The following is a 27,999-nucleotide window of genomic DNA, read 5'->3' on the forward strand; positions in this document are numbered from 1 at the left end:
TGTTTATAGAAAACGCACCATCTCACTCAGACATCACACATTTACAAAGTGGCAAAATCAAAAATTTATCCACTCACCCAATGGTACAGCTCTGATACAGCCTATTGACCAAGGGGTTCTCCAGGCAATGAAATTAGCCAATTGTAAGAAATTTCTTACTTATTGAAGAAGATTCTATACTAACATTGAAAAAATCGATAAAGTGACAGTAAAAGATGTAGCTTACAGGTCTGCTGAGATATGGAATACAGTTACTGATGAGGCCTGGAGAAAAATTTGGATTTCCCTTAACTTTGTTGACTAGCCAGATGACAGTTCAAACCAAGGACCCCTTCTTCAACTGTTGAGAGAAATTTCTGATTGCAGCGAAGTTTACGACTCAGATATCGATGAGTGGTTGGCACAAGATCCCGACACCCACGAGGAGCTTGCCATTGAGGACATAGCTGCTGCAGTGAAGCGGAAACAGATACAAGTGACGACGAGGAAAGCGGCACCGGTGGCAATGAAGTTGTATCGCACTTCAACGCAGCAGCCGCATTCGACCTTTCTCTGCGCTGCACAGAGCAGAGCAGAGCTTCATGTCTACACCTGTATCAAACAGGTCTTCTTCTTTGAAGCTATTGAAATTGACCGACATGACGAACTGTTTGCGAAATTATTGGTGTAATACAATGTTGTAAAACCTCAATGAATCTTAATTTCCGTTCAAAAGGATGTTTTAGTGAGGACACGATTAATAACCTTGTCTTTTTTTAGAGCGTGAAAAAAGTTTAAGCAAATAAAATTTATTACCGATCAGTAATTCGGATTATCCCAAAAATCGGATTAATGGGATTCAGATTAGCGGGATTCTAGTGTACATATATCATGAGGCATATAATTTCAATAAACAATAACAATTAAAAAATTTGTCACACTCTCAGCGCGAGAGACTGACTATAACTCATTTTTCACCTTTAGCAATCAGTAAATATTAACAGAAAACTTATTTCATAATAAAATGTTTCAATGGTAAATCCTGGAGTCTTTGTACCTTTTCAGATGTGCGGCATTCCTCTACAACAGTTTTCATTCTCTCCTTGTGGCTTTTGTTCAATTTCCTGCCATTTTCTTCCTCGACTCTACCCTGCTTTCTTAATTTCTTCTTCCCATCTTATCCTCGGTTTTTCTTTCTTTTTGTTCGTAAGTTCGTATTTCATATATCCTCCTTAGTAAACGATATCCTCCCATTTTTTGCCTAGCAACTGTGTCTTGATTGCATTGAAGAATCTTCTAGCTACTCCAATTTTCTCGTTTATTTTTTGTTCCATTTTTTCATCTTGTGTTAGTGTCGTGCCAATGTATTTCAAGCTTTTGACCTCAACAAAAAATAAAACAAGAAAAATATCAATAATTTCATTCATTTGATCATCTTGTCCTATTTTTTCTTGACAATTCTCATATAATTGGTGTATAAAAATCATAAATAAAAGTTTCAATTTTATAAGCACTTAATTTTGCAAAGGTACAGGAAAATCTCATTTTGATTAATTTCATTAATTTTTTCTCTAATAATGGCTTTTGTTTTGGCACATCTGCACCTAGACACGAATTGAATACAAAAAAAAACGACCTCACTACATGTTTGCTGTGTGGAGATCTGGCTGCTACAGACAGACGGATTATTAGTTATTCTTATCACGATCATAATCTCGTTCAGCGAAAAGAAAACTGAGTATATCAAATTGTAACATTCTCTGTATTTTTTTTAAATAATTTTATGGTTTGGTTGAGTCCAGTCATGTCTAGAGAACTCGATTTATTGTGGTGTGAATAGTGGCAAAATCAGTTTCCAATACGAAGTATTTATAATGTGCAGCACGTATGGTAACCCGATGTAGCTTTTCTCTGGACTAGATAAAAAGGATAAGCAGGCGCATAGGAATAAGTTATGGGTTGAATTTTATGAAACACAATCAATTTTGGCTTGAGTTCATTCGTTAAACATGCAAAGCAATTTCACATGAAAGGAAGCAATAAAAGTGGAATTAATATCCAAACCGTTTATAATTAATTTTTAATGATGTGAGGGCTTCATGAAGCATTTGTATCTAAAAACTTATATTTTTATGAATTAAATAGCTATAAAATGAGCAAGCATTTGTAATCCACAGGTGTATCATTATTTTTAATAGACAATTAAAATATATTTTGAATTTATAACTCGAGTATTTTCTTATGAAATTTGTATAAATACACGGGCGAGCAAAAAATTGAGGTCACTTCAGAAATTGCGAATAATATTAGCGTCGATATTGATAAGGATTAGTAGACGTCGAAGCAAATTTTTTCCGAGACTTAACAGCTGTCATTATCTGTCATTCGATGTATTCGAGTACGACTTTGATGAAAAATGTTCCTTTGCGCTAATTGAACATTCACATTTCCCTTTCCGGTTTTCCAGTTTACTGTTGATTCTTTGTGTAAAGCCTAACGATTGCAAAGTGTAGTGATCTAACAGGCTCATAATGCCTTAAGATCCGATTGTTGTGGCAAGAAATGGTGCTAGTCTTTGTGGTGTGGAAAAGGTGTACCAGCGCTTTCTTGAGACTGGCCTGATCACTAGAAGACCACCATTGTTCTAATATCTTGGTGGAACTTTTCACCCTGCTCATCACTGACAACTCCCAAATTTTTGGGAAAGAATGTCAAATGGGAATGGAGGAAATAAATTTTCAATGACATTCGAGCACCAAGGTGTCTAGAAGTTCAGCAACTAACTGTTGGTAGTTTGGATCCGTATTGCTGCTCAAAAATCCTCTCACTACACTAACAAATGCCTCCCATGCTCTACGTTCCTGTCTGGTGAGTTTTTTTGCAAAATTGTCATCGTCCAGCATTTTCTCATTTGTGGTCCAATAAAAATACCTTCATTTAATTTGGCATCACTCAACTGAGGAAAGACTTCTCTAAGGTGTTTTAATCGATTACCCTCTTTATTCATAGCCTTCACTAAGCTTTTCATCGATCTAAGTTCAATGTGAAGGGGGGGCAGAAGGACATTTTCGGGATCTACAAGGGCTTAAACTTAACATTTTCATATCCCCGTTGAAATTCTCTTCTTGCTTGCCAATTTTTTTTTTCACATAGTGTTGATCTACTGCCCGACTATCCCATAGACAAAGAAAACAGCAATGCTTTGTAAACCCTCCCTGAAGTACCATTAAAATTCCAATCACCTTCAGGTCCCCACATATCTGCCACTTATACTTCTTCTAGTTCATTTTGTACAAAAGCAAGCGAATATTTTCCTAAGTTTCTTTCATCTTCACAGAATTATCAGTTGGTATAGATGGTTCTCAATTTCCATTGGGTCGCAACACTGCTTTTAAACTGTATTTAGACGACTCAATAAATAGGAATCACTCACTAGGATTATGCTCAATATCAAATTCCAAGTAATTTTTGTGTCTTTGGTTAACAACTTCCATTCCTTAAGACGGGAGGCAAGAAATTCAGACTGTTGCTTCGATAATCCCAAATCATGTGCTAAATCATTCAACTCTTCATTCAACTTTGAAAAATTAAATGTGGCTCGTTGGTTGGAGTTAAAATATGGTCGGTGCATTGTTTTTCAGAGCTTCCTGATGATACGTTGTCTTAATATTTTGCGGATCTAAAGGCGCAATCGGTCATGGGGAATAGATCATATAGCATACGGCAAATTTGGATACATTGAAGTGCTAAAATATTTGAAGTAGTTTTTTTTTACATTACAGGAAAATGACCTGGCTTGTGATTTCATAAATTCTCCACAAATATACCAAAATTTGTTAGGAGAAGTTTTGCAACTGCGGTGCGTTTGGCTCGACATTTTCTTTATAATCACTTTTGCTCTATGAACAGAGAACCACTTACTAAGAAACTCAACAGAATACTAATTTTAAATGTTATTATTATTCTGAATAATACAATTCAGGTATTTTTCGGCCATAAAATTTACCGATATCAACCGCCTCTTTATAAAATTACCTACCTGCTAATGTAAACAGGGATAATTAAGCTATTGAAAAGTGGTACGTGTTAGGGTTAATAAATATTTTTTCTATTATTGGACGGGTATTTCCGTTTTAAAAATAGATATCTCTACAAGAAGTCAGAGACGAAAGAAAACGATTGAAAAAACTGGAAGAAAATTATGAAATAGCAAAAGAAAACTGTGGTTTTTTGGATAAACGAGGCGTTCTTCTTGTTTATTTAGTTGAAGAGTGAAGAACCATAATAAGTCTACTTCAACTCTGAAGAGCGATACTGAGCAAACGAACGAATGATATGCTCCGATCTTTCGTGAACAAAATTACATGTTACTCTGCAGAAACAAAACAAGTGAAAGATGAATATTCAATTTTGTTAGGTGTCGTACACTTTAATTTTATTCCTGACACTTGTTTAAACTTAAAAAAATCCTAAAAATGTATAATACATGTCACATTAACTAATTTTATGTTTCATGTTGAAATTGTGATTACAACTTATATTTGAGCAATTTTGGACACAAATTTCTGATATATCGTTTTGCATAAACACATTTTTGTCAAAGTTAAAGTTAATGGTGAAACGTACTGAGCCTGTACAGCCTTCATGTTCTATTGGCATTGAAGGATGAATCGATTCTACATTTTGATATTCTTATTTTGTTAGCCACAGAGTTATCCATATAGGAATCAGCAACTTTAGTGGATTTTCAAAATCCATAGCATTTTAGAGTTGAAAGATATGCTCTTCTCTACTAAAATAGTCGGCAATGACCTTGGGAAACGGGGTATATAATTCTATATTTATTAATGCAAAAATTCGTTATATCTTTTGATATATTACAAAATTTATTGATTGGGTTGTTTTGTACATTTGCCTTTTTGTTAAATTAAAAAATAACTTGTCTCGTCCGTGCATGGTCGAATTCTCCTGTGATTTGTAGGAAGTTTGGTTTTAATATTGAGTAATTTCATTAAAAGGGTTCACTTAACATCTCCCACGTCACCAATTTTTCGAGTTTCCACACAACGGCGCAAATAGCTGAAGCAATCGGAAATTAATGATAAAAATGCAATTTTCCATAAGCTTTTCTGAACAGTTTTTAATAATTAACCATAATGTTGATGATTTTAATTGTCTGGATAATTCTTCTGAATTATATTTTTGTTTTGATATGTTTGAAAACAAATCATTACAAACATCATTCGAGTTGCAATCAATATCTATATAATCCAGGGAAGATAGGAACCGAATCGGAAAAACTGGTGAATAGTAGATCTGGCGATGAAGTGTTTTGCAATATCTTCGTAAAGCAGCCGCAAAAAAGCTTACAGAGGTTTTTCGAAAATTGCATTCTAGTACAATAAATGCATGTTGCAAATGCATTTCTCTAACAAACCTCAAAAAAAATCATTTCTTAGGGATTTTCGGTAATGTTGAGTCTAATTCAGGCATTAAAATAAGTAGGAGATGTACGGGGCTTACGGAAAAATTGCAAGGGTTATAAAAAGTCACTGAAAATAATTGCTCGGTGGTTTTTAGGTAATTTGAATACTCTAACACTATATTTCTGTATAAAAAAAGAAAACACCGTGGTACTAAACGGCTGATACACAAGCTGACTATTCACGGAGTAACCTCATATTCCTTTCTCGTCAACACGGGAGATCTCATAACCTCTAAAAAGCAAACTTAAAATGCGGCGATCTCTATATTCATTTTTCCAGTGTGTGTGCTGGTCAAGAACATCTTTTCATTCTTTTGATATAGTTATTCATATAATGGCACCAACCAGAATAACTAAGACCAATTCTAGTACTACAGACTATATCGTGTCATCGCGTATTATTCAGAATCCACCTGCTGTATTGAATTTAATTCAGGCCACTCCGATCATCAAGCATTGTTAACAAAATTTCCGTAGATCCAAAGACTAAAAATGTTCCTCGCAAATTATGCCGTAGCATTTCGGAAAAATATTTCAAAACTTCAAGCACGGTTGTTAAACAACTGACTGGAACATGGTGATCTGGACCTCTAATTTTCTAGCTTCATAATAACACTAACTAGTCTGGCATCCAATTCTTTTCCCTTCAGGCGTATTGAAAATAAGCAAAATAAACCATGTATTATAACCATATAAATAACCATGAAACTATACAGAAAAATTTATTCTCAGACAATAAAAGCTGCCAAAGACATTGATTATAATAGTAGACTCATCACTTCTCGTAATGTTTCTAAACAAACATGCTCCATTGTGAATAATCTAAGAAATAATCGAGCATAATCTCTACTTCTGATATCCTCAATAATTACTTTGTGAATGTAACCAAAAATTGAATAAATTCTATAACTCCTTCTTATGTTCAGCTTTTATATCTCCCTGAAGCTAATGCTAACTTACACAGCTTCTTCTTTATGCCCGTAGTTTTAGCAGAGCTACAAAGTATTATTGATGACATCAAAAAAAGATACTCTTCTGGAACTGATGGAATTACATTAATTACATTAAAAAAATTAAAAATCACCTCACCACTTTAATTAAGGATTCATTTCAAAATGCACTTTTCCACATTGCCTTAAGACGGCTATAATTATACCTCTGCATAAAGAAAGAGATAAAATTCAATGCATAATTGCACTATTTCCCACGTTATCTAATATCATAGACAGAATGCTCAAAAAGATGTTTTATCATTTCTGTTTAAATATAAAATACTTACTACTCTTCAATTTGATATTTTAAGTAAAAAATGGACAAATGATGCTATATCCTTCCTCCCAAATAATGTCTACTCTAGCATAAGCAAACATCACTCCACTGCAACTTTTTGTGATTTTTTTAAGGCTTTCGATTGTGTTGATCAGAATATTTTAACTAAAAAATTACAGTACTACGGTTTCAGGGGAACACCTCTGGCATGGTTCAAGTCATACCATAAAATTAGAAGTCAACTTTTAATTGATAGAACGACGTCTTCCTGCAAGCCAATAGAATGTGGAGTGGCCCAAGGCTCAGTACTAGGCCCTATTTTGCTTTTTTTATTAAATAAAACCGCCATTGATGTCGTAAAATCTGTAAAATTCTTAGTGCTTGTTGAGGACAATTCTTTGAAATGGGAGTTAAAAATTGACGCCATCTAAAAAATTGTGTTCCTCCTGTTTTCTGCTGAGATCAGTTTCCAAAGCACTTAACAGTCTATTATTTGAACAAATCTTCAAACTACAAAAGAGAATTGTTAGATATTTACTTGGACTAAACAGCAGGGCTCACTGCAGGGACTTCTTTGAAAGATCAAAATTCAAACTCTTCCTTTCATATTCATATTTGAATCCGACGACTTTTACCTACCTACTCTAAGTTCATAATTAGTTAAGGGCTCAATATTTCACAATGCAAAAAAATGCACAATCACTTGCCAATTGAAATAAAATCGATATCATCTTTTCCCGCATTTCGCAATAATTTGAGGGCATATTTACTGGAAAGTGCCTTCTACTTTGTAAATGACTTCTAATAATAATACACAATCCCGGACATGATGCTTACTGGTTTGCTATCGACTTATATACAAATTACTACATATTACTATGAACTATAATTTTGTTTATCATTGTGGTTTTCTTCTGTATAATGAAATTTTATTTTGTCTATTTTATCATTATTCAGTTATTTTTATGTTTGTTTTTTAGTTTTTACAAGTTTTTGTCTACAAATTGTAACAATTTTTTGACAATAGAGCATTTCCCTCTCTCTCTTCCTAATATAGACTGAATTAAAATTTCTATAATTCATACTATTCATAATAAAATTTAGAATTGAACTCACATTTTTATCATTCATACTGTCGTAATAAATTGTAGTCCGCGGCGAAATTCAAAACCATAATTTTTGAGCTATTTTTCAGGTTTTGAAATCGTATAATTATTAGATAAATTATGCAACTGCCAAATGAATTTATTGTACCAGAATGCAAGTTTCAAAAAACGACGCAACCACTATATGTTGACTCTTTTGCGGCCGCTTTATGAAGATAATGCAATAAAGTACATCTCGATCTCGATCTACTGCTTACCAGTTTTTCTTCACTCCTGTCGACTTCGATCTAAATGACCTGGACTAGGAATAGGTTGACAGCAATAATGAGTGTGTAATGTTTTGGTCGTGTTGTTAAGAATATGTTTTTGTGGCCCAAGTAAATATTGACGCACGCTAATCGTCGGCATTGCGTCGTTAAATGCGGTATCAATTTGACATGTAAAAAATCATGATTGACTCATTATAATAACAATGAGAAATCATTTCTCACTACTTATGAGAGTGTGAGAAATCTTCCTTTTCGAACGTATGGAAGCGATGACAAAACTAATATTTCATAGCATCTGTGTAAAAAAAATAAGTAATTGAGTTAATGTGGATATTTATCATCAGAAAATAGACCATCAAGAAATGAAATACTTCATTTTTGTCACGTACATCAAATTTTTGAAATCTAAACGTCATTTCAATGTCTTAGCTCCATTTCCTTTTCTTATACAATAATAAGATGTGATTCAGACTTCCATTTAGAAAAGAAAAAGGTCAAATCGGGCAATTTGCGAATGATGTTAAAAACCAGTAGTGTATTTAATTCACAGACATATTTATAAAAGCCTCATCATGGATTGTAAAACTAAAATTCACAAAGGTATGTATTTGTAAAAAATCTTATTATATTAGAAACTAAAAACTCTTTGAATTGTAATTGAAATCTAAACGCGAATAGTTATTCCGATTCCGAGTTTTTGTAATTACTGCTGGTCATATCAATAAATTTTTGTTAAATCATTTGAAACTGCAGATTTACTGTTCACCTTAAATTATTATAGAAATGCTGAACACACTATAACATAAACCACTTATACACTATTATTACTTAATGTCTTTCCTCAATTTATTTCAGTTAATTTTTAAATTACGATTTAATTATGAGTTTCAGTGTATTCAGAAAATTGTTTTCCATTGCAGAGAAGCTGTTTTATTATTATATTACCTAAGTTAAGCGACATTCATTTCATTGATTTTCCTAAAACACATTTCCGTGTCCAATGCATCAACACCAATATTCATTTGAATCAAATCAATATTTAGTTGTACTTAGTAGAAATAATCCTTATGACTAATATGATTAATATTCCTTCTACGATTTAGTAAATAAGAAAGAAATTTAACTTTTTTGACTGTTTGTACTTTATCTATATGGTTAACATTAACATATTTGACGGAATCCTTTTGATATAAATATTGATCTAAAGGGTGAAAAAGTTTCAAAATCCAAAATTTTTACTGTAGAGCTGATTTTTTTTGTAGGATGACTAGGATTTTTATATAAGTAGCTACTTAGTCACTCAGTTGACAAAAGTAAAGGTGATATCAGACGGTTCACTTTTCGGTTCATTCGGATGAATGATCACTCAAGTGAATGTTCTCTTTTTTTTTCATTCCACGCTCACAAGACACACACAAAATGACAAATAAATGAACTTAATTCACTCATTTCCTCGAATATGTCGTCAAACGAACAAGTGAACGTTCTCTTCGTGTTCATGCGTTTCATTTTTCGATTTTTCGATCATTTGTGCGAATGATTGATGCCGACTGCCGATATCCAAATCGCTGGATTGGTTCACCAATAAATTCGTTTATCACTTTTGATTCATTTAATACCTAGACGTTTCATTTTTAATGAACTATGCTGAATGAAAGACAGAAATGAATGAAAAGTGAACCGACTGATATCACCTTAACGGTTGTTTCATGAATATTACAAGATTTCCATAATTTCAAATTTTTTACTTTACTTTACAATGTCCCGTGTATCCTTTAATATTAGGTAGACCCAAGTACTGACCAATCTTTGCTGGTTTTCACATAATACATTTATAGTCCATCGGATGAGTGACCTCTTAACTGAATCGAAATTACAATCCATAAACTGAGTTACGAGATCTGGCTATTAAATAACGAGACTGCACGCCTAGAGGGCGCCTTTGATGGCTGGAGTAAAAAACGATGGGTATCTAGATATCTTGTCTCTGTACGTCTCAAAACACGTTTCAGTCATTATTATAGTATTTGTGCAGTAGTGGTTTGAAACGAAAGTGTTTTTTCCTCGTGCCGAAAACCATGTGTGATGAAAAAACAGGAGCAACGTATCAATCTCAAATTTCTCGTTAAATTGAAAAAAACTTCGACTGAGTGCTATAAATTGTTGCAAGGGGCCTATCAGAACAATTCTCAATCTCGTGCTTGTTTTTTTGAGCGGTGTAAGCGCTTTAGTGAGGGCCGAGAGAGCATTGAAGATGATCAGTGCCCAGGTCGCCCAGTGACTCCGGAAACAGTGACCAAAATCAACCAAATTGCAAACGTGCATATCGTCGAATAAGCATCCGGATGATTGTCGAGGCTGTAAACGCCGATAAAGAAACGGTCAGAAAAATTTTATATGAGAAATTAAACATGACAAAAGTCTGTGCGAAGTCGGTGCCAAAATATATTCCTGAACAAAACCTCTTGCATTAACGGGTTTGCTCAGATTGAAAAGGTAGAAAGGTTTACTTTGATTTAATTAACACAAATAAGTGTAACTAGCGCCCTCTATTAGCAATGTTAAATTAGAGTGCAAATTATGATTCCTCATGCCAAAAAACGTAAAATTTGCGAATTTTCAAAGAGAAATTGTGAAAACATAAAAAATTATTGCGAAAATCAAAATTTAAACTTTAAACGCCCCGTATCTAGGAAACTAGCAATATTTGCATAAGGCATGTTGAGCAGAATCATCATATTTTGAGGTCTAGAATCTACAGTTCAGAGATTGGACATTCTTAATGAATCATCCTGTATATACATAGTTTGACCTCTACGTGGTCAACGTTTCACGACGGGCAATGAGATGAATAAAGCAAATCAAGCTTTTAGGTTATGGAATGTAGGTTCTTATTATTATGAACATAAATAGAATTATTTCATAAAAAATACTCATAGGTTTGTTGTATTCCAAAGTATATAGCATTACCCTCGTATAAACCATATTTTCTACAATTTAATCAGTCATTTCAAAAACAACTTAAGTCAAAAAAATCAAATTTTAGTAGGGACAAAAAGGTAAATAAAATAAAAACATTTTTAGTTTGGTAAACAATTCTAGTTACTAATATACAATCCCTCTATACACATTTCAGGTTAATCGTAGCATCTTATACAGTGTTTGTAAGAAAATAAAATAAATTTGTGACTTATGTGGATGTATCATTACTCTTAGGTTAAAATCTTTGTAGACTCAATGTATTGATTGTAATTTTTACAATAAGCAATATACCTCGATAATAAACAAATATGTGAAATCATTTGGAAATTTTTATGGAGTATGCGAATTATTTGAGGGCACATAATCATAGTCTTCATCGGGTTCCACATTACCAACAGATATGTCGACATTCAAAGGCCAGCCAAAATATTTTGTATAAAAAGATGAATATTCCTCGGGAATGCTTGTTTTCACCTGTTTGATATTCTCTATATTCTTTGGATTAATAGAAACAGTCATTGGCGTAAGCCTTTTCAGTTGGTAGTGTTACTTCTGCTGATGTCCTATTCGAAGGAAAAGATCCATTTTATGTTTGTGTCGTATTTAAGACCAATGTATGTACATACTGCTGAAAAATATTTTTTGTTCTTTTGGTAATATTTCCTCCAAAACATTCATCCGCCACACAATCTTTTTTGTAATATTTGGGTCACCACTTGCTAAAGTCCAATATTTGAGATACCTACATCACGAATACAGAAAGCAGAACTTGCTTTCGCCATAATGGAGTAGTAAGTATTCTTCTGAAACACACGAGGATGTATTGATATCTAGTTAGCCTAGACCAGTTCCATGCATAAACAAAAATTGCGATACCGTAGCAACGAACAATAACTTATTAGAAGTGTCAGTGTAAAGTTTGACGTCAAAAAAGTAAACCACTCAATAAATTAAAAGAAAAAAGATGTCCACCGAAATTGTGAAAATCGAAAAATTGGAGTATCGAGCCATCATCAAGTACCTGTATCTAAAAGGGTTAAGAGGTTTGCGAAGATATGCTTAATACCCTTGGTGATCAATGTCCTTCGTATGCGACCGTGAAAAATTGGACTGCAAGGTTCAAAAGAGGTAAATGTTCCATTGAAGATGATGACCGATCGGGAAGGCCAGTTTCTGTGTCAGTCCAAGAAAATATCGATGCAGTTCATGACATGATTTTATCAGACCGTCGAATTGGGTTAAAACGGATTTCTGAAGCACTGAATATTTCATACGAACGCGTTCATCATATATGTCACGTCAATTTGGACATGAGAAAAAATGCTGCAAAATGGATCTCCAAATGTTTGAATGTTGACCAAAAGCATGCAAGGGTAGAAGCATCGCGTTCGATCTGTGCTCGATTTGAAAACGATGTAGACTTCTTAAGCCGAATTGTTACTATGGATGAGACTTGGGTACATTTCTACGAACCAGAAACAAAACAACTATCGATGGAATGGCGACGCTCTGGTTCTCAAGACCTAAGAAGTTTCGTATCCAAAAATCTGCTGGAAAAGTTGTTTGGGATTTCCATGAAGTGATCATGATTGATTTTTTGGATAAGGGTAGAACAATAACTGGAGATTACTATTCGACATTACTGACCACTCTACGGGAAAAAATTAAAGAGAAAAGACGCGGAAAGCTATCCATAGGTGTTTTGTTTTTAAAGGACGCCCCTGCCCCTTTTTTATTTGTCGTGTTAGTACACCGAAGTCATCTGATTATTAGGGAGGAAAAAATGACCTCTGATAGGAAAATAGTGTGTTATTTTGTGGAAACGTTTTGTGTCTGGTAAATCTAGTGAAAATCTTACTACCGTTTGGTTTTTATTCTGATTAGGGAAGTTGTCAGAAAAACGAGAAGATCTCTTATGCTTTTATCTAAATAATTTTCGATGTAATCCAGTATCATTGAAAAAACTTCATTTGCCCCTATGCTAGCCACACCTTCATTTTTATACCGAAACAATTAACCCACAGTTAACGTAAATAGAAAATCTTCTGAACAGGTACACTCGGTAATGTGTAACATGAACACGGCATGAAATCCAAGGTTATAGCTACCACATTAACACGTATTTAATTTTTTTTTACATCGGATATCTTTTTGTGAAATTTCTTTGCCATTCTTTCGTATATTACCCAATCGGCATGTGCAGTTAATGTGGCATTTTGATTAAAGCTTGGACTTTCGATTTTCACACACAATTCCTCACAAGTTATACATGTAGCCACTTGAGGTCTCTCAAATCGCAAAGAGAAAATTTCCTTCGAGTATTTCACAAAAAATTTATACTTTAATTCAAAATCTGGAAATTTATCTTCAATAAAGATGAACATCTTCTTCACATTCAAGCGAACATCAAGGTGTTTTATATTTCTTCCAAAATAATGCGTTTGTTTTCTTCATGTGTTTTCTTGAGAACTTGTGGAGGTTTTGTGTTTGCATGAGGAGTAATTGATTTCACAAGTCGGCTACAGTGTCTTCTAACTCGGTTTCTTGTAATGTTATGAACAGATTCGAATGCTTTTGTGAACTTCTTTCTTTTTTTCTGGCAAAATAATGAAATTAACGAATGAAGTCTAGACCTGCACCTTCCTTCCGTGGTGTGTGAGATTTTCCAACATGTTGTTGCTGACTGGTAAAACCATTCATTTTATTAATGTTGTGTTCGAGGTCGCTTTGTACAAGATCGTTGAAACACCGTTTACTGCATCTAAATGAAAAACAATATACTGGCTCTGGAGTTATAAATACTTTTTGGATAAAAAAACTTACCTGGTCTTGTCACACGTGCCGGAATTGCTTTTCCTTTCCAGTTTGTGTATGCAACTCCTTTGATTTTGGCATCACTAGACATTTCACTATATCGTTAATAAGTATGTAATATTTATGAAACTACTAAATTTGTGCAAATATCAATATTAGCATTGATGGCGTGGTGCGTAACTACCACTGAAACAGCTGACTGATCAGTCATCATGCTTAGAGTTAAAACAACGCATGTCATTGACGTTGTTTAAGCAGTATTTTGCTTTACTGTGATAATAATCTGACGTTTAGATTTCAGATACAATGATCCACATGAATCTTGCACAGAATGTAGGAAACACATTCAAAATAAAGAGAGAATTGGCAACATCCAGGAAATGATGCAAACTCAAAATCGGGTTTTAAAATCGATGCTACTAGAACTTCTAGAAGAATTGCGAAAATCATCAATGGAGAAAGTTGCAAATCCGTGTGCGGAAGAGGAAAGATCATCGGATGCAATGAAGAGGGAATTGAAGAAACTCCAAAAAGAAAACAAGAAAATAAAAGATAATTTATGTAAAAAGCAGGCCAATTTAGCAAAATGTTTAGATGTACTAGAAAATAATAATTGTGAAATAGATAAGTTATCGAAACATATTGAAGTCCTTTGTTCGGAAAGAGATAAATTTAGAGATCAATTGAAACGATTACAATGCGTTATTAACAAAAAAGATAAAACAATTTCTAGTTTGAAGCAAAAAGATGTCAATAATAGAGCTATGATGTTGGGAAGAGAAGAGCCTGCACAAAACGTTAATTGCTTGAAACAACAACTAGAAAATGAGATGCACAAGAACGAAAAGAGCCAAAATAATCAATCAATCAAACACCAGAATTTAGATGCTCAAGATTTTGATGGATTAGTTAGAAGGTTACAGTCTGCAGAGAAAGATTTAGAAGCGTCTAATTTGGAGTTATTAGAATATGAAGAAGAGAATCGCTGCTACTGTCAAAAAATTGATTCCCTACTAAAAACCATAAAGTGTTTAAAAGAATCTAAGCTGAGATCAGATGAAGATAAAAAAGAGTATTTTGAGAGATTAAATGATATGCGGAACGAATTTCAAGAAATGTACGAACAAAAAAACAAAACCATAGAAGAGCTCAACAAAAAGTTACAAATGCGTAACTATTCGGAAGGTGATAATAAAACAGAAATTGCGAAAAAAGATTTGCAAATAAAATATCTCAACGAAAAATTATTTTGTTTAGATAATGAGCATAAGCGATGTCAAATAATGGAAACTAAATACAAAGATTGTCAGTTAAAGTTCGAATGTTTTTTCAAACAAATCAAATCATTACAAAAATTCTTAAGTGAAATATATTGCAAATTGGATTTTTGCGATAAAACAATAAGAGATTTGAAAGACAAAAACAAACTTTTGGAAAAAAAAATTTCGAGTTTAGAATCTATCTTAGACACAAAATCAAATGGAGCGATCCACGTGGACGTAATAATAGAAGAATTACAGTGCATCAATACAAAGTTACAGAAACAACTGAGTAACAAAGAAAGCATAATAACTAGTCTTGAAGAATGTCTAGATAAAAGCAACGAGATATTGGTCAACTGCGAGAAAGAGATGAATTTAATCGAACAGCGGAATTCGAAATTTCAAAGGGAAATGCGTTATATAAAAAGTAAACTAGAAGGGGAACTGATTCAAAATCAGTGCCTAGCAATAAAATGTAACATATTAAATAAAAATCAAAATAATTGCTTCGGAAATATCTATGAAGATATAGAAAAATTCAAGTCGGAGTACAAGAATTTGTTAGCGGAAGCTGTTGCCAAAAAGCAAGATCTGAAACATATTAAAACAGAATTAGTTGATTGTTTTGATAGAGCCCAGGATTTGTCCAGAAATAGGGAATGCTCAAGGGTAGTTCGTCCACAATTAACTTCAGGTAATATTTTTTCTTCAGTCATTTACGACATAAATAAATTTTTTATTCTATTTTGATCATTTAAACTACGCCGCCATGTGAGTGAATCCAGCTATAAAAGGGTTTTTATGAGAACATCAATAATACGAGAAACGTCAAAATATTAAATTGCGCCATCGCAGTAGTAGAGTCTTAGTTTAGCGCTTGCGCATCGAAAAGCTAGAGACGCCATTACGGAACCATCCAATCGATTCTACATCTGTACGCAAACTGCAACGTAATTTTAGTCATGTTTATGGATTACTGGTTCCGAAATTTGTGAAAGATGGCCGCAATAATATTGATCATAACAATTTGATCTATTCCGTTTTTTCATAAGTGGTTATCATCAATAGGTCATCCCTGGAACAATTTTGGAAAATTTGTATTTTAACAATAATTTTCTTAGATTTTTAGTACTTTTAATTGAAAAATTGATTAAAAGTCATTAATTATGTATTGGCTTATTTCTATATTGTTAATTAACTTTTGAATATTATTAATATTCATTCACAAACCGAAAGTTTCGTTTTGAGTGTTCCATGTAGTGAAAGTGACAGTTCCGTACTGCAAAACACTTTGGAATCACTCTGGAGTGACTCTAGCCACTTCAATGTTGACAGTTGACAGTTTCACTTCTATGATTTTGCATAACCTTAAATTGTTAATTTTCTGAAATTATTTGTTTTATCCGAAATTTTGACTAAATTAATGAATAACAATGAATGATGATGAAAAAGAAAACATAAGCGATGAAGAGTCGAATCCACGCCACCTGATCTCACCGAAAAAAGCAATGCGGCCGTTCTTAATTCGTTGTCGGATAAATCTCGTGCAGGGTTCGAAAAACAGTACGAGCTCTTTATGAAGTGGTGTCACCAGAAAAAGGCGAAAAACCCAACGGAAAACGTAGTGCTCGCTTATTTTCATAAAAATCTAGAATCTGGAAAATTTCTACTTTATGGTCTACTTTCTCGATGATTAAAAGTACTCTCGCAATAAAACAAGATGTTCACATCAACAAATATCCAAAACTCATCAATTTCCTGAAGAAATAAAACAAAGGGTACACTGCAAAAAAATCAAAAACTTCAACTAGAGAAAATATAATAGAATTCGTGTTACATTCTGATGCGTGGTCTAAAAAATGTAGTGTATACCGCGGCTGAAATACTACTTTGTTGGATTCGTCTGTTCAACTCTTCAACAATATTATCGATCAATGATTCGTTCTCCATAATTTGTTACTCAAATTCATCATAATTAGTTTAACATATTGGAAAGAAAACGTTGTGGTACAAGTACATAAAGTGACACTTTTTTCACGAATGGAAAAAGTTAATTGAATTGAATTGAAAGTTAATTGTAGGCAACGATATGAAGAAAACCAACAACTAAATAATATATTTTTGTTCCATTTCGCAATGTAATTATTGCTGGGTTAACTTACGAAGATGGTTCAAGAAGTACCTGGCCCAACAAAGAAAACACAAAAATTTTTGAAGGAATATATTTATTTTTCAATGGAATCTCCTTTACTCGATGTGTGAGCTGGAGCATTGTCTCCATGAAACAACACTTTCTTCTTAGCGAAATCCGGACGTTTTTGCTTGATATCTTCACTCAAACGTTGTAACAACTTGCCGTTGATAGTTTTTCCTTTTTGAAGATAGTCAATGGAAATTATTTCCCAACAAAACCAACACCATGACTTTCCTGCAGATGGAACGGTCTTTGCCTTTTTTGGAACCAGTTCTCCTTTTTAAATCCACTGTTTTTATTGTTATTTTGTTTCCTGTGTGAAATGATGGATCCACGTTTCATCCATGGTGCAAAAATTCGGCTTTATTTCTGTGAAACATTGCGAAACACTCGATGGAAACATCTGCACGACGCTGGTTTTGTTCCATTTTGAGCAAACGCGCCACTCATCTTGCGCACAGCTTTCTCATGTCCAAATTTTTAGTTAATATGCGATGTACCGCACTTTTTGAAATGTCTACCATGTCTGCTGGCTCGCGCACTTTCAGCCGACGATCATCCAGTACCGCTTCATGGAATTTCTTCAACATTTCTGGAGTCGTCATCTAATTTGGTCGATCGCTACGATGCTGGTCTTCGAAGGTCGTACGGCCTCGTTTAAACTCTTTTACCCAATGTTTTACTGTTGATAACGAAGGAGCAGAGCTCTCATCCGGAGTACAATCTAGTTCAAACTTTTATATTGGTTGGGCTAAGACGTTTCAAATAAAAGTATTGTATCACATAACGATGACCAATTTTTTCCATGTTTACAAATTCACTGATAACGTCCACTATTGATGGCAACCAAACAAATACTAAACAAAATGGCGTCCAATACAGTGGTATTTTCCAAGCAACTACCGCTATCTCTAGGTCAGGCTAGATACTTCTGGGACCATCCCGGTATGTGAATTTTGGATCCAGTCAAGCTTGTCTCTGTTTTATTACCAGATAAAGCTCCATCTAACTGGTGAATATTGGTAACAGTCCTATCTCTTTCTTATTTCAAATGAAGTAGAAGGTTAGTTCAAAAATCTGCTGTGCTTAGTTCCTTATAAAATTTTTTTTTGTGATCAAAGAATTGCTCACATAACCTTCGGCAACATCATTGATTTTCATCCTCCATGTTGTTTTAATTGAAGAAAGTCTCCATCCGAATCAACGGGAAGCGATGCCGAAATAAGTCGAAACGTATTTTGTACATTATCCATTTCTATATGATAGAAAGAAGTGGTTGTTGGTTGCGTTTTTCGGTCTCAAATTCCCATATTTTTGATATCTATGTATTAAATTTATGTTTGAATTGGATTCTCTTGTAACTGTGAAACACCGACTAGCATGCGTATTTTTAATTTGGAATCGTGTTGAGATGAAACTCATCCTTATTTTCAATATTATCAATTCTCATTTTATACAACTCTTGTCTTCAAAAACCTAATTGAATAATTAAAACTTTTACCTTGAACATTAAACATTTGTTGTCTGGTGCAATCAATGAAAACGTGTTTACTTTTTTAGATGTATTAGATAGACGCTGACAACGTTTTATTTTGTCGCGAACATCTCATCAGGAAATTTGAAGAGTTTGAAAATGAATAGATCAAATTGATAAAAACCTGTTCTGGTAATGACTAATAAACCAATAATAATAAGTAATAGTCAAAAAAATATGTCAAAGCTTCCACCTCTATTTCTATTTTTTCATTTTCCATGAAACTATTTTAACATATAGTCTTTGGAGAGTAACTAAAAGTGAAAGTTTTTTGTAAATTTTTAAAAAATTAAACAGTTTTTGTTAAGACTCACTTACTTATTAACTAATAATAATTTTTTTTGTCAGTATTCAAAAATTCAACTATCAAAAACAACTTTTTAGTAGAGGGTTAACATTCAATTTAATCGGCCTATAGAATCGCTCTACAATATGATACTCTATACAATTGTGGGATTCAACTATATTATTGATTATTCTAATAGTCATCGCCGCATATTCCTCGTTCTTGTAGGTCCAATTATCCTATGATATAGTGTCCTTCAAAGAGAAATGGAATATCTAATTCCAAATTACTTAAGAGTCATCCACCATTGTTAACCTAGATTGAATCAAGTAACGGAGAAAAAAATAATGAAGATTCAAAATAGGTTAAGCAAAGGTCTATATATTACAGAGAAATTACTAGGTACTGGAAACAGAGAAATGAGGAAAAATAAAAAATCTTTCAACAAGCAGCAAACCAAATGAAGATAATTGAAAATTGTGAGAATTGTTCAATGAAAACATGTTGTGTAGCTAATGAGAAAAATAACTATCATATTTTGCTTATGTACAATAAAATGTTTTATTCCTAGGAAAATCATATTTCCCAAGCTGTACGTGTAGTCACATAGATTCTGGTCAAGTGAAAACAATTAGGAAAGGCAAACATAGATCAAGAAGTACATCACCGCATAAAAAGCCGAATCAAAGATGTAGAAGCTGCCCCGAAAAAAAAGTTGATTACATAAATTTACAAAGAGCACCTAGTACACCAAACATTCAAAAATCCAGAAGAAAAAATACAAGTAAACCAAAATAAATATTAGTAAGAGTACAATTTTAGATATTTACATATTTTTTGTTAAAATTCCTTGAAAGCATAGTGTATGTAATATTGGATTTAGTGTTAGGAACGTATAAGGTGGATAAAACGAAAATGTTGATTGCATCTGGTTTTTCACTACGAATCGATCCCCCTTATAACTTTTAAACAATCTTCTTTCCTCGATTGAAAGTGTGGTGGTTACAATTTCGTCAATATAAAAGAGATTATCCACAAACTTAAATTTTAAATCTCAAATATTGATATCCGTCAGTACCTGAACTAATTTTTCTCAAATCGGTGGCGCGGATCGACAGAATGACCAGCATGAACTCCTGATCAGACTCCATTAGACTTCTTTTTGTGAGGATATGTTGAATACAAAAGAAAACTCTCTAAAAAAAACTAATCACGCTTGGGATTAGATAAGTCACAACTGAAATGTTGAGTAACATTAGAAGCCATTTCTATAACAAGCGTAAATTTGAATATTGATTTTTAAATCGACCAATATAAAGGTTTTTAGAAGAAACAACTCAATTTAATACCCATGAGTATTCAGATTTTTTTAATTATTATTTGCATACAAAATCTACTACCGAAGTCTAGACAACAAACTTATCATAATCCGAGGTTTCTAATACTTATGTATTCATCATCTGGGAAATAATTAATTAAGATTTGCGGTTTTATCTCAAATGATTCGTAGTTTGCGATTGGTTTCCTTGATTTTTTCGAATACTTCTGGTAAACAAATGCAAGTGTACCATTGAGAATTTACTGTTCCAAGTTGCTCTAATGGAACGGTGGAGACATGTCCAGTTATTCCGGAAAATCAGACGACCATTTTCTTCTAAGTGCTTCGTGCACGAACAACTTTTGTTGGATTTGGCTTGTATTGAAAGACCCACACAGTTAATTCAGTTTCAAGCACTGTGATTGAATTTTTTCAGCTTTGTTTAAACCAATCGACACAAGCTCTTTTTTGACCGATTGTTAAATTAGGCGGTATCTAACGCGAAAAAATCTTTTTGATAGGCAAATGTTCATACAATATTGAATGCATGCATGCCCCAGTATGCCTCAATTTCACGGTATGTTACATGACGCTCTTGCAATATCAGTTTACGCACGGCATCGCACGAAATTCATCCTATAGTGAAGTGCGACCACGATTGAATTCGAACAACCAGCGAAACACGATGGTTCGATCACCAAAAGTCGAAGTGAGTTAATCGGCTCATTGCTCTTGGTTTAATCAACGAAAATTTTCGCGATTTTTTGTTTCAAGTAACTGTAAACAACTCAAATACCACTCGTAAAATAATACTGAGTACATTCACAATTAAAAATGTCAAACTTTATACTGGAAATGTCAGATTTGACATATTCACATCTGTATTACCATGTGTCAAAAATTAAGTAGCAATCTTCGTACCTCATTTACCAACCGGCCTTCTAGAAATGACGTGTACCGTATGATAAATGCTCTTGTTAGATGTTATATGCCAATTGACATGTTACGTTTTTCGTCAAAGGTTTCCCTATTTCGATAATTAATTGATGTGCCACGTTCAATGCAAAAAATATTAGTAGGGGTTATAGGCTAACCAATACAAAAGGTGAGGAACTACTACTAATACTGAAGGCACAAACTCAGATCATTCTCCTATATTAATTACTAACAAAGAGAATCGAAGCAAACTTTAACTAATAACGGGACTGACTGAGAAAGTTTGAAACAAGAATTAAGTGAAATAATTGACTCAAATGTACCAATTAGAACTAATGAATAACTAGACGAAGAAGCTGAGAACTTATTGATAAATATACTGCAATCTATTACAAGAAAAAGGAAAGGTAACGACTATCCCAAAGAAATCAGAGAACTCTTTAAAAAAACAGAAGAACATGGCAGAAGACCAGAACTCCAGAAAATAAGAACATACTAAATAACCTCACTCAGCAGGTAAGAAGAAAAGACAAAATCAAAAACGAATTCCTAAACCATTCAAGTGAACTAAGAGTTGATCAAACCACGGACTATTCACTGTGGAAATGTACGAAAAAATTAAACAGACCATTTCAACAGATCCCGCCAATTCAAATGAAAGATGAATCTTGGACACATGACGAACAACGAAAGGCTAATGTACTTATAGTAAAAAGTGCAGGCTAAGAAAAAAAAGAGCTTACTACACTTTAAAGAGGTGATGAAAATTATTGAAAATAGCATTTATCCCAAAAAAGCTCCGGAATACGACCTAAAAACAGAAAAATATTCCAGCAATTACCAAGGGTTGTTGTGAAACTCACAATCTTCAGAAATGAAGTATTCAAACTCCAGATCGTACCAATAACGTGGAAGTGATTATGTTACTCAGATATCTATTGAAAAAAAGCGTTTTGTAAATTCCTTCCCATGAAGTTAGTATTCTCTATTTAGAACGAATAGAATAGATTTTTGTCTGGTTTTGTTTTTCATATGAATTGAAGCATAAGCTCTTTCTCGTCCAGATCTGTTCCACGCACTCGTTCCTCTTTAGTTGTTCCCATTTGTTTCTTTATAATTTTCTCAATCTCTGCAGCTTCTGTAGAAGTAATAAAAAATAGAATCAAACCAAACCACCAACAGCTAAATCACTATCAACGGTAATATCGCCACCAGCTTAGATCACAATTAAGGACTGCAGCAATCTCGCAACCAGTCCAGATTTGTTTTTGCTTGTACTTGTTTTCTTGAATACGCAGTTAATACGAGATTGGTGATTTTTTCAATAAATATACAATTCCAGAAACTTTGATACTTTACTTCCGACAATTTATATTTATTTATAAAATTGTGTTAGGGGTAGTAATTGAAACAATCTAGATAGGAACTATCGTAAACAGATCATTATCCTGTCTGATAGTCAAGCAGCTATTACAGCTCTAGGCTCCAATATAATAGAATACAAACTCGTTTGGGATCGCCTAGAAAAATTAAGCAAGCTAGACAAGAAAAGTAAAATTACCCTACAATGGATTGGAGACCTGACCCCTTTTCTGTGGTATCATATACAGAACAATGGAAAGAGTACTGGAAAAGAAGGTATATAGGAGCAGAACCAATTATTAGGAGCTGAGATATGCAAAGACTCTTTTGGGAAACTATTACCAGAGTAGATCTGCTGAATGTATCAACCTAAGTAAGAACAATCTCCGGATACTAACTGAAGATTCTAGACCTAGCAGATAATACGGCGTACAGATTTTGTTGCAAAGAGGACGAAACCTCTATCCAAATTAGTGTGAAACACTAAGGAACTCCAAAACTCTACACCTGGGTGCGAATGATCTCTGGCAATTGAAGCAATCCCATATTCTAGACTTTTTAACCCGGCGTTACACACGTAAAGTTTAATAAACCCCAGGAAAACTCTTTGAAAATGAAACCAAATGCAAAGCTATGCACGAGTCCGTCCCTGTAACTTCCTAAATACTTGGTTGACACTGAATGAAACCATACGCTGTTGAAACGCATTTGGGGGGTATTAAAGGTATTTATCATAAAGTAAGTTTAAAGACGTTACTTTAGTCACGTGGTAACTTTTTTTATTTAAGTTATGTTAAATAATATTAAAAAGTTGATTGAAATTTTTCTTCGTGTCTTACGAGGAGAAACAGAAAAGGCTCCTGACGCTATGAACTGAGATAGAAACTGATGATGACGTAGTGGTTTCATAAAGTGAAAATGACATTGATTTGGTTTCTAAAAGTGAACCCAACTCCGACATCTATTCTGAGCAAGATATAACAATGGAAGATCAAACGCCTAACAATGACCCGGACAAAGAAACATCAAAAGGTGAAACTCGAAGTGATTTGGAAAATACAAATGTAAGCTTTCAAAAAAACAAAAATATGTACGTTGAAAAAGATGCAACCAAGTGGAATAAACAACCTGGAATTGGACGTGTTCGAACAAGAGCAGAAAACATTATTACACATTTGCCTGGTGTTAACCAAATTGCAAAAGTGCTTTAGAGTGTTGGAACTTTCGTCAACATACAAGAAATTCACGAAGATGGCCATTTACAATTGTAATTTCTTTACTGAATACAGCTGATATTAATGCTCATGTGATATACAAAGACAAAAATCAAGATTACAAACTTTTGAGAAGGATTTCCATCCAACTGATCCAAGGATAGATTAATGATAGGAATAATAACCCGAGGATACTCCAAAATATTCGTCAGAAAAATGAAAAGTTCGACAAAAATATTGTTGAAGCTCCACCAGTCAAGGTTTCAAAGGTTATAGGAAGGAGTTCCGTATGCCCCAGAAGTCGAGATCGCAAAACCCAATACTCCTGTGGACGCTGCTGCTCATTATTATGCTTGGAGCCTGCAATGCTGAGATGTAAAAATTGTGTTAATTCAGACAAGGAGTAATGACTTGTATGTAACTCTCAAATATATTTATGACTTTTCTTTTCGCTCCCTTGTTGTTAGACTTTTGTTTCTTAAACATATTTTAGGGCTAGAATTTTTATTTTTGTTCAACTGATTTTTAGAAAAAAAAATGTGTTTTTCAGCAGGACAAAATACACATGATTTTTTTAAATAAATTTTGTTAAATGTGTAAATGTTGAAATTTGGAAAATAGGGTTCCACAGACCCCAAGTATTACTGATGTAAGAATTTTCTCCTTGGGTTCTCCAGTATCGCAGCAAGAAAGGGGGACACAATAGATCCTTTTGGATTTCAGTGTATACCAGACCCCAAATCTATACATACATACATGGAGTAGTTTTATTTGTTGAAGTAAAATTAATTCGTCAGAAACTGTTGCCAGATTGTTAACCTTTTTCTTTATTATAAATTTCATTTCGTAGAAAAACTAGGAGCCTCCACTATCTTTGAATGATCTAGCTCTATGATGAAACTTAGCGTATTGCTGGAAAGCACGAGAATCTAATTTTCGATACCTTTAATATTGATTATGCTTTTTGCTTTTTCTTGGTACGGTGTCTATGAAGATTTTCCACCAATTGACTAATATCTGTACCTCTTCATTTCTGATTTGACCAGACTATTAAATTATAGTGAAAACCTAGTACAAACACAAACAAAAATTAAAAGTTAAAAGTTTATGTTTCTTAATATGTATTACATTCAAATCTGTAGCAAACATATTTTATAAAATACTAATTACTTCACGTTGGAATACATAATTTTTACAATTCATCAAATTCATTTAAAGATTCCCTTCATTGAATTTATCTCTTCCATAACAATAAACTATATCAGCTAATTTAATTTGCTCCTTTCAATTTTGCAGAATGCTCGACAAAAAGTCAAACAAAATGCTCGTATCAATCCTCCTTTGAAAGTCCGGATTTAGAAAGGTTACCGAAAAGCGTCAAAAGTCTGATTGAATATAAGAACAAAAAAAATCAAATAAGAACTATTAGAAGTGATAGCAATTTGGAAACAATAACCATTAGAATATTCAATGGGACCACAGAAAGATGTACATCGAATTGTAATTGTAAATGTATGACGGTTATCACCAAAAGATATGAGAAAGATAGAATAAATAAGAACTATTGCGAACACTGTTGAAAATGTGAGTATTTTGTAAAATTACTTGGCTTTCGGTATCAATTTGTAGGGTAATCTATAATTATTGAGACAGAATTAAAATTTGTTTTTCCGTTTTTATTTCTCTGTATGATGTAAAACATGTATACTTATCAATTAAAAATCGACACAAAAGTTTCCAACAAGGAATATTATAGTATCATTTATTTGAATGATTGCTTATGACGAAATTAACTGGTAGTTCTTTGTGACAAAACCACGACAACAACGCTTAAGATGGGAATCTCATATTTACAACCTGCCATGAACGGTACATAGATTCTTCAATAAAATCCTAAATATAAACAATCTAAAAGCACTGTATCATGCGCTTATTCGAATCCCTACACATGGAATACTTGGTTAGAACAGTGTAGCCAAAGATCTACTATAAATAACAAACTGTTCTACAGATATTTACAAAAAAGAACTTATGCATCCGACAGTTATTTGTTTACATGACGGTATTCGATAACAGACATCAATTACACATTTCTTGAACATAGATTTACTACTAGACAAAAACAAAATCTGCTTGGACCAACCTGTCCAAAAACAACAAGCGATGCTATACTTGTATGACCCATAGCTTACGACTGACTATATATGGGCTTTTTATATAAAAAGTATTCAGTCCAGCATGAACAAAAGATCTGACTCAGCAAATATAAGTCATATTTATAAATATCTTTCAACTTTATCCAACAACTCAAGAAGAACCAGTCTTGTCGATTTCATTTCAAGTAACTAAATGCAAATAATATTATATCAGAACTTAAACTTGAACATAAGAAACATTCTTGCCACTTCTACCTAATCATTTTATCAAATAAAGTATATTTCTAAGCAATCACATAAAAATTAAAAGTTAAAAATGAGGAAAAACTCACTTGAGCGAAGTCGTCTTTTGGGTAATGGGGTAGAAGGTAATGGTGGCAAATTGTATCTCTCCCATACGATCCAAAATTTCCCACAAGGGGTTGAGTAACTGGCAATTACTCTTTGATTTTACTACACAAAAATTTACAATATCTTTCACGCTGAAAACAGCAGTTGGCATTAGTGGTTTTGGCAAAAATGTTTCTTAGAAACAAAAACAAATTCAAAAATTACTCAAAAACAACCAGTACGATAAGACAAATTAGTTGAGCTTGGAAAGAAATAAGAGAAATGAAGGACACATAAAACAAAACCATTGATTTTTCATCACATTTACAATTTTACATAGAACTCAACTACTAGTAAGTTTCATCTTAATTTAGAAAAAAAGTAACTAAGTCATTTCGAAATATTGGGATAGTAAAAAGGAGTGAAAATAAGTGTTTTATTCATTTATTTATTTATTTATTTATTTATTCATTCATTCATTCATTCATTTATTTATTTATTTATTTATTTATTTATTTATTTATCTATTTATTTATTTATTTATTTATTTATCTATTTATTTATTTATTTATTTATTTATTTATTTATTTATTTATCTATTTATTTATTTATTTATTTATTTATTTATTTATTTATTTATTTATTTATTTATTTATTTATTTATTTATTTATTTATTTATTTATTTATTTATTTATTTATTTATTTATTTATTTATTTATTTATTTATTTATTTATTTATTTATTTATTTATTTATTTATCTATTCATTTATTTATTTATTTATTTATTCATTCATTTATTTATTTATTTATTTATTTATTGTAGTTATCCAATAGAGGTAGAGCTTACAAGATATTAGTAACAAACACCACATCTATATAAAATATATGTTTGAAATGACTAAAATTTTTTTTACAGATATGGTAGATGAAGTACGAAGTATTTCTTGTCCCTTGTCATAAACTGCTTTTCACTGAATTTGTTCTAAAGGAAATAAAAGTAACCATTCGCATAAATGTTTTCATTTCACCAATTTCATGCTGAATAGAATGTTTAATTCTTCTAGACTATAAAATGAATTTTTGCCCAATTTTTATATGTGATTGTTAGTACTAATTTTTTCGATAAGGCAACGGTTATCGTCTTTTCCAAGTAAATTCCTTTTTCGCAATCCAATTTTCAAGCTTTATTTTCGATTTTGTAATGGTACGTTATCTTAGTTATCTTTTTATCCAAATCCAATCTTGATATTTATTACAAGTCAACTGATGCCAGTTAACATTAAAAAAATTTGAGAATCTCCAAAGACAAACTTCATCATGTTTTTACTGTTTTTCACACGCGTGTCAAGTGAAAATAAAATAAAAATTACAAAAGGGGGAGTTTAGGATCCGGTGTTTTAGTTTTAGAATATCTTTTATTCTTTCACTCTAGCTTTTCCATTTTAAATACGACAAAAGGGCTAAAGTATTTCTAGCTATTACAATGAATAAAATTTGGAAA

General features: G+C 32.8%; 2 protein-coding genes across 5 annotated transcripts in view; one reads left to right on the top strand and one right to left on the bottom strand.

Moving 5' to 3' along the window:
* The window catches only part of LOC130897628 (neo-calmodulin-like), a 265,862-nt gene that overhangs the window by 205,400 nt on the left and 32,463 nt on the right, over positions 1-27,999 (bottom strand). The gene's annotated exons all lie outside the window — the stretch shown is intronic.
* On the top strand, positions 8,499-27,512 carry LOC130897626 (coiled-coil domain-containing protein 186-like). 3 transcript variants are annotated; one of them, XM_057806567.1, is made up of 5 exons: positions 8,499-8,708; positions 14,199-15,860; positions 19,752-19,964; positions 25,307-25,594; positions 27,415-27,512. In XM_057806567.1, exons 1-4 carry the CDS (start codon positions 8,681-8,683, stop codon positions 25,588-25,590), a joined length of 2,187 nt encoding a protein of 728 aa, XP_057662550.1. In that variant the 5' UTR covers positions 8,499-8,680; the 3' UTR covers positions 25,591-25,594; positions 27,415-27,512. The 3 variants fall into 3 exon arrangements, with proteins under 3 accessions (XP_057662550.1, XP_057662551.1, XP_057662552.1); XM_057806568.1 differs by having other exon boundaries at positions 14,206-15,860; XM_057806569.1 differs by lacking the exon at positions 27,415-27,512 and having other exon boundaries at positions 19,752-19,984; positions 25,307-25,583.

Source organism: Diorhabda carinulata, chromosome 8 (genome assembly GCF_026250575.1).
Source record: "Diorhabda carinulata isolate Delta chromosome 8, icDioCari1.1, whole genome shotgun sequence".
Taxonomy (NCBI): domain Eukaryota; kingdom Metazoa; phylum Arthropoda; class Insecta; order Coleoptera; family Chrysomelidae; genus Diorhabda; species Diorhabda carinulata.

Coding starts and splice junctions, on each gene's coding strand:
- LOC130897626 (XM_057806567.1), top strand. CDS start 8,681: ATGGATTGTAAAACTAAAATTCACAAAG. Junction 8,709..14,198: donor TAAAACTAAAATTCACAAAG/GTATGTATTTGT, acceptor TCTGACGTTTAG/ATTTCAGATACAATGATCCA. Junction 15,861..19,751: donor TCGTCCACAATTAACTTCAG/GTAATATTTTTT, acceptor TTTTATTCCTAG/GAAAATCATATTTCCCAAGC.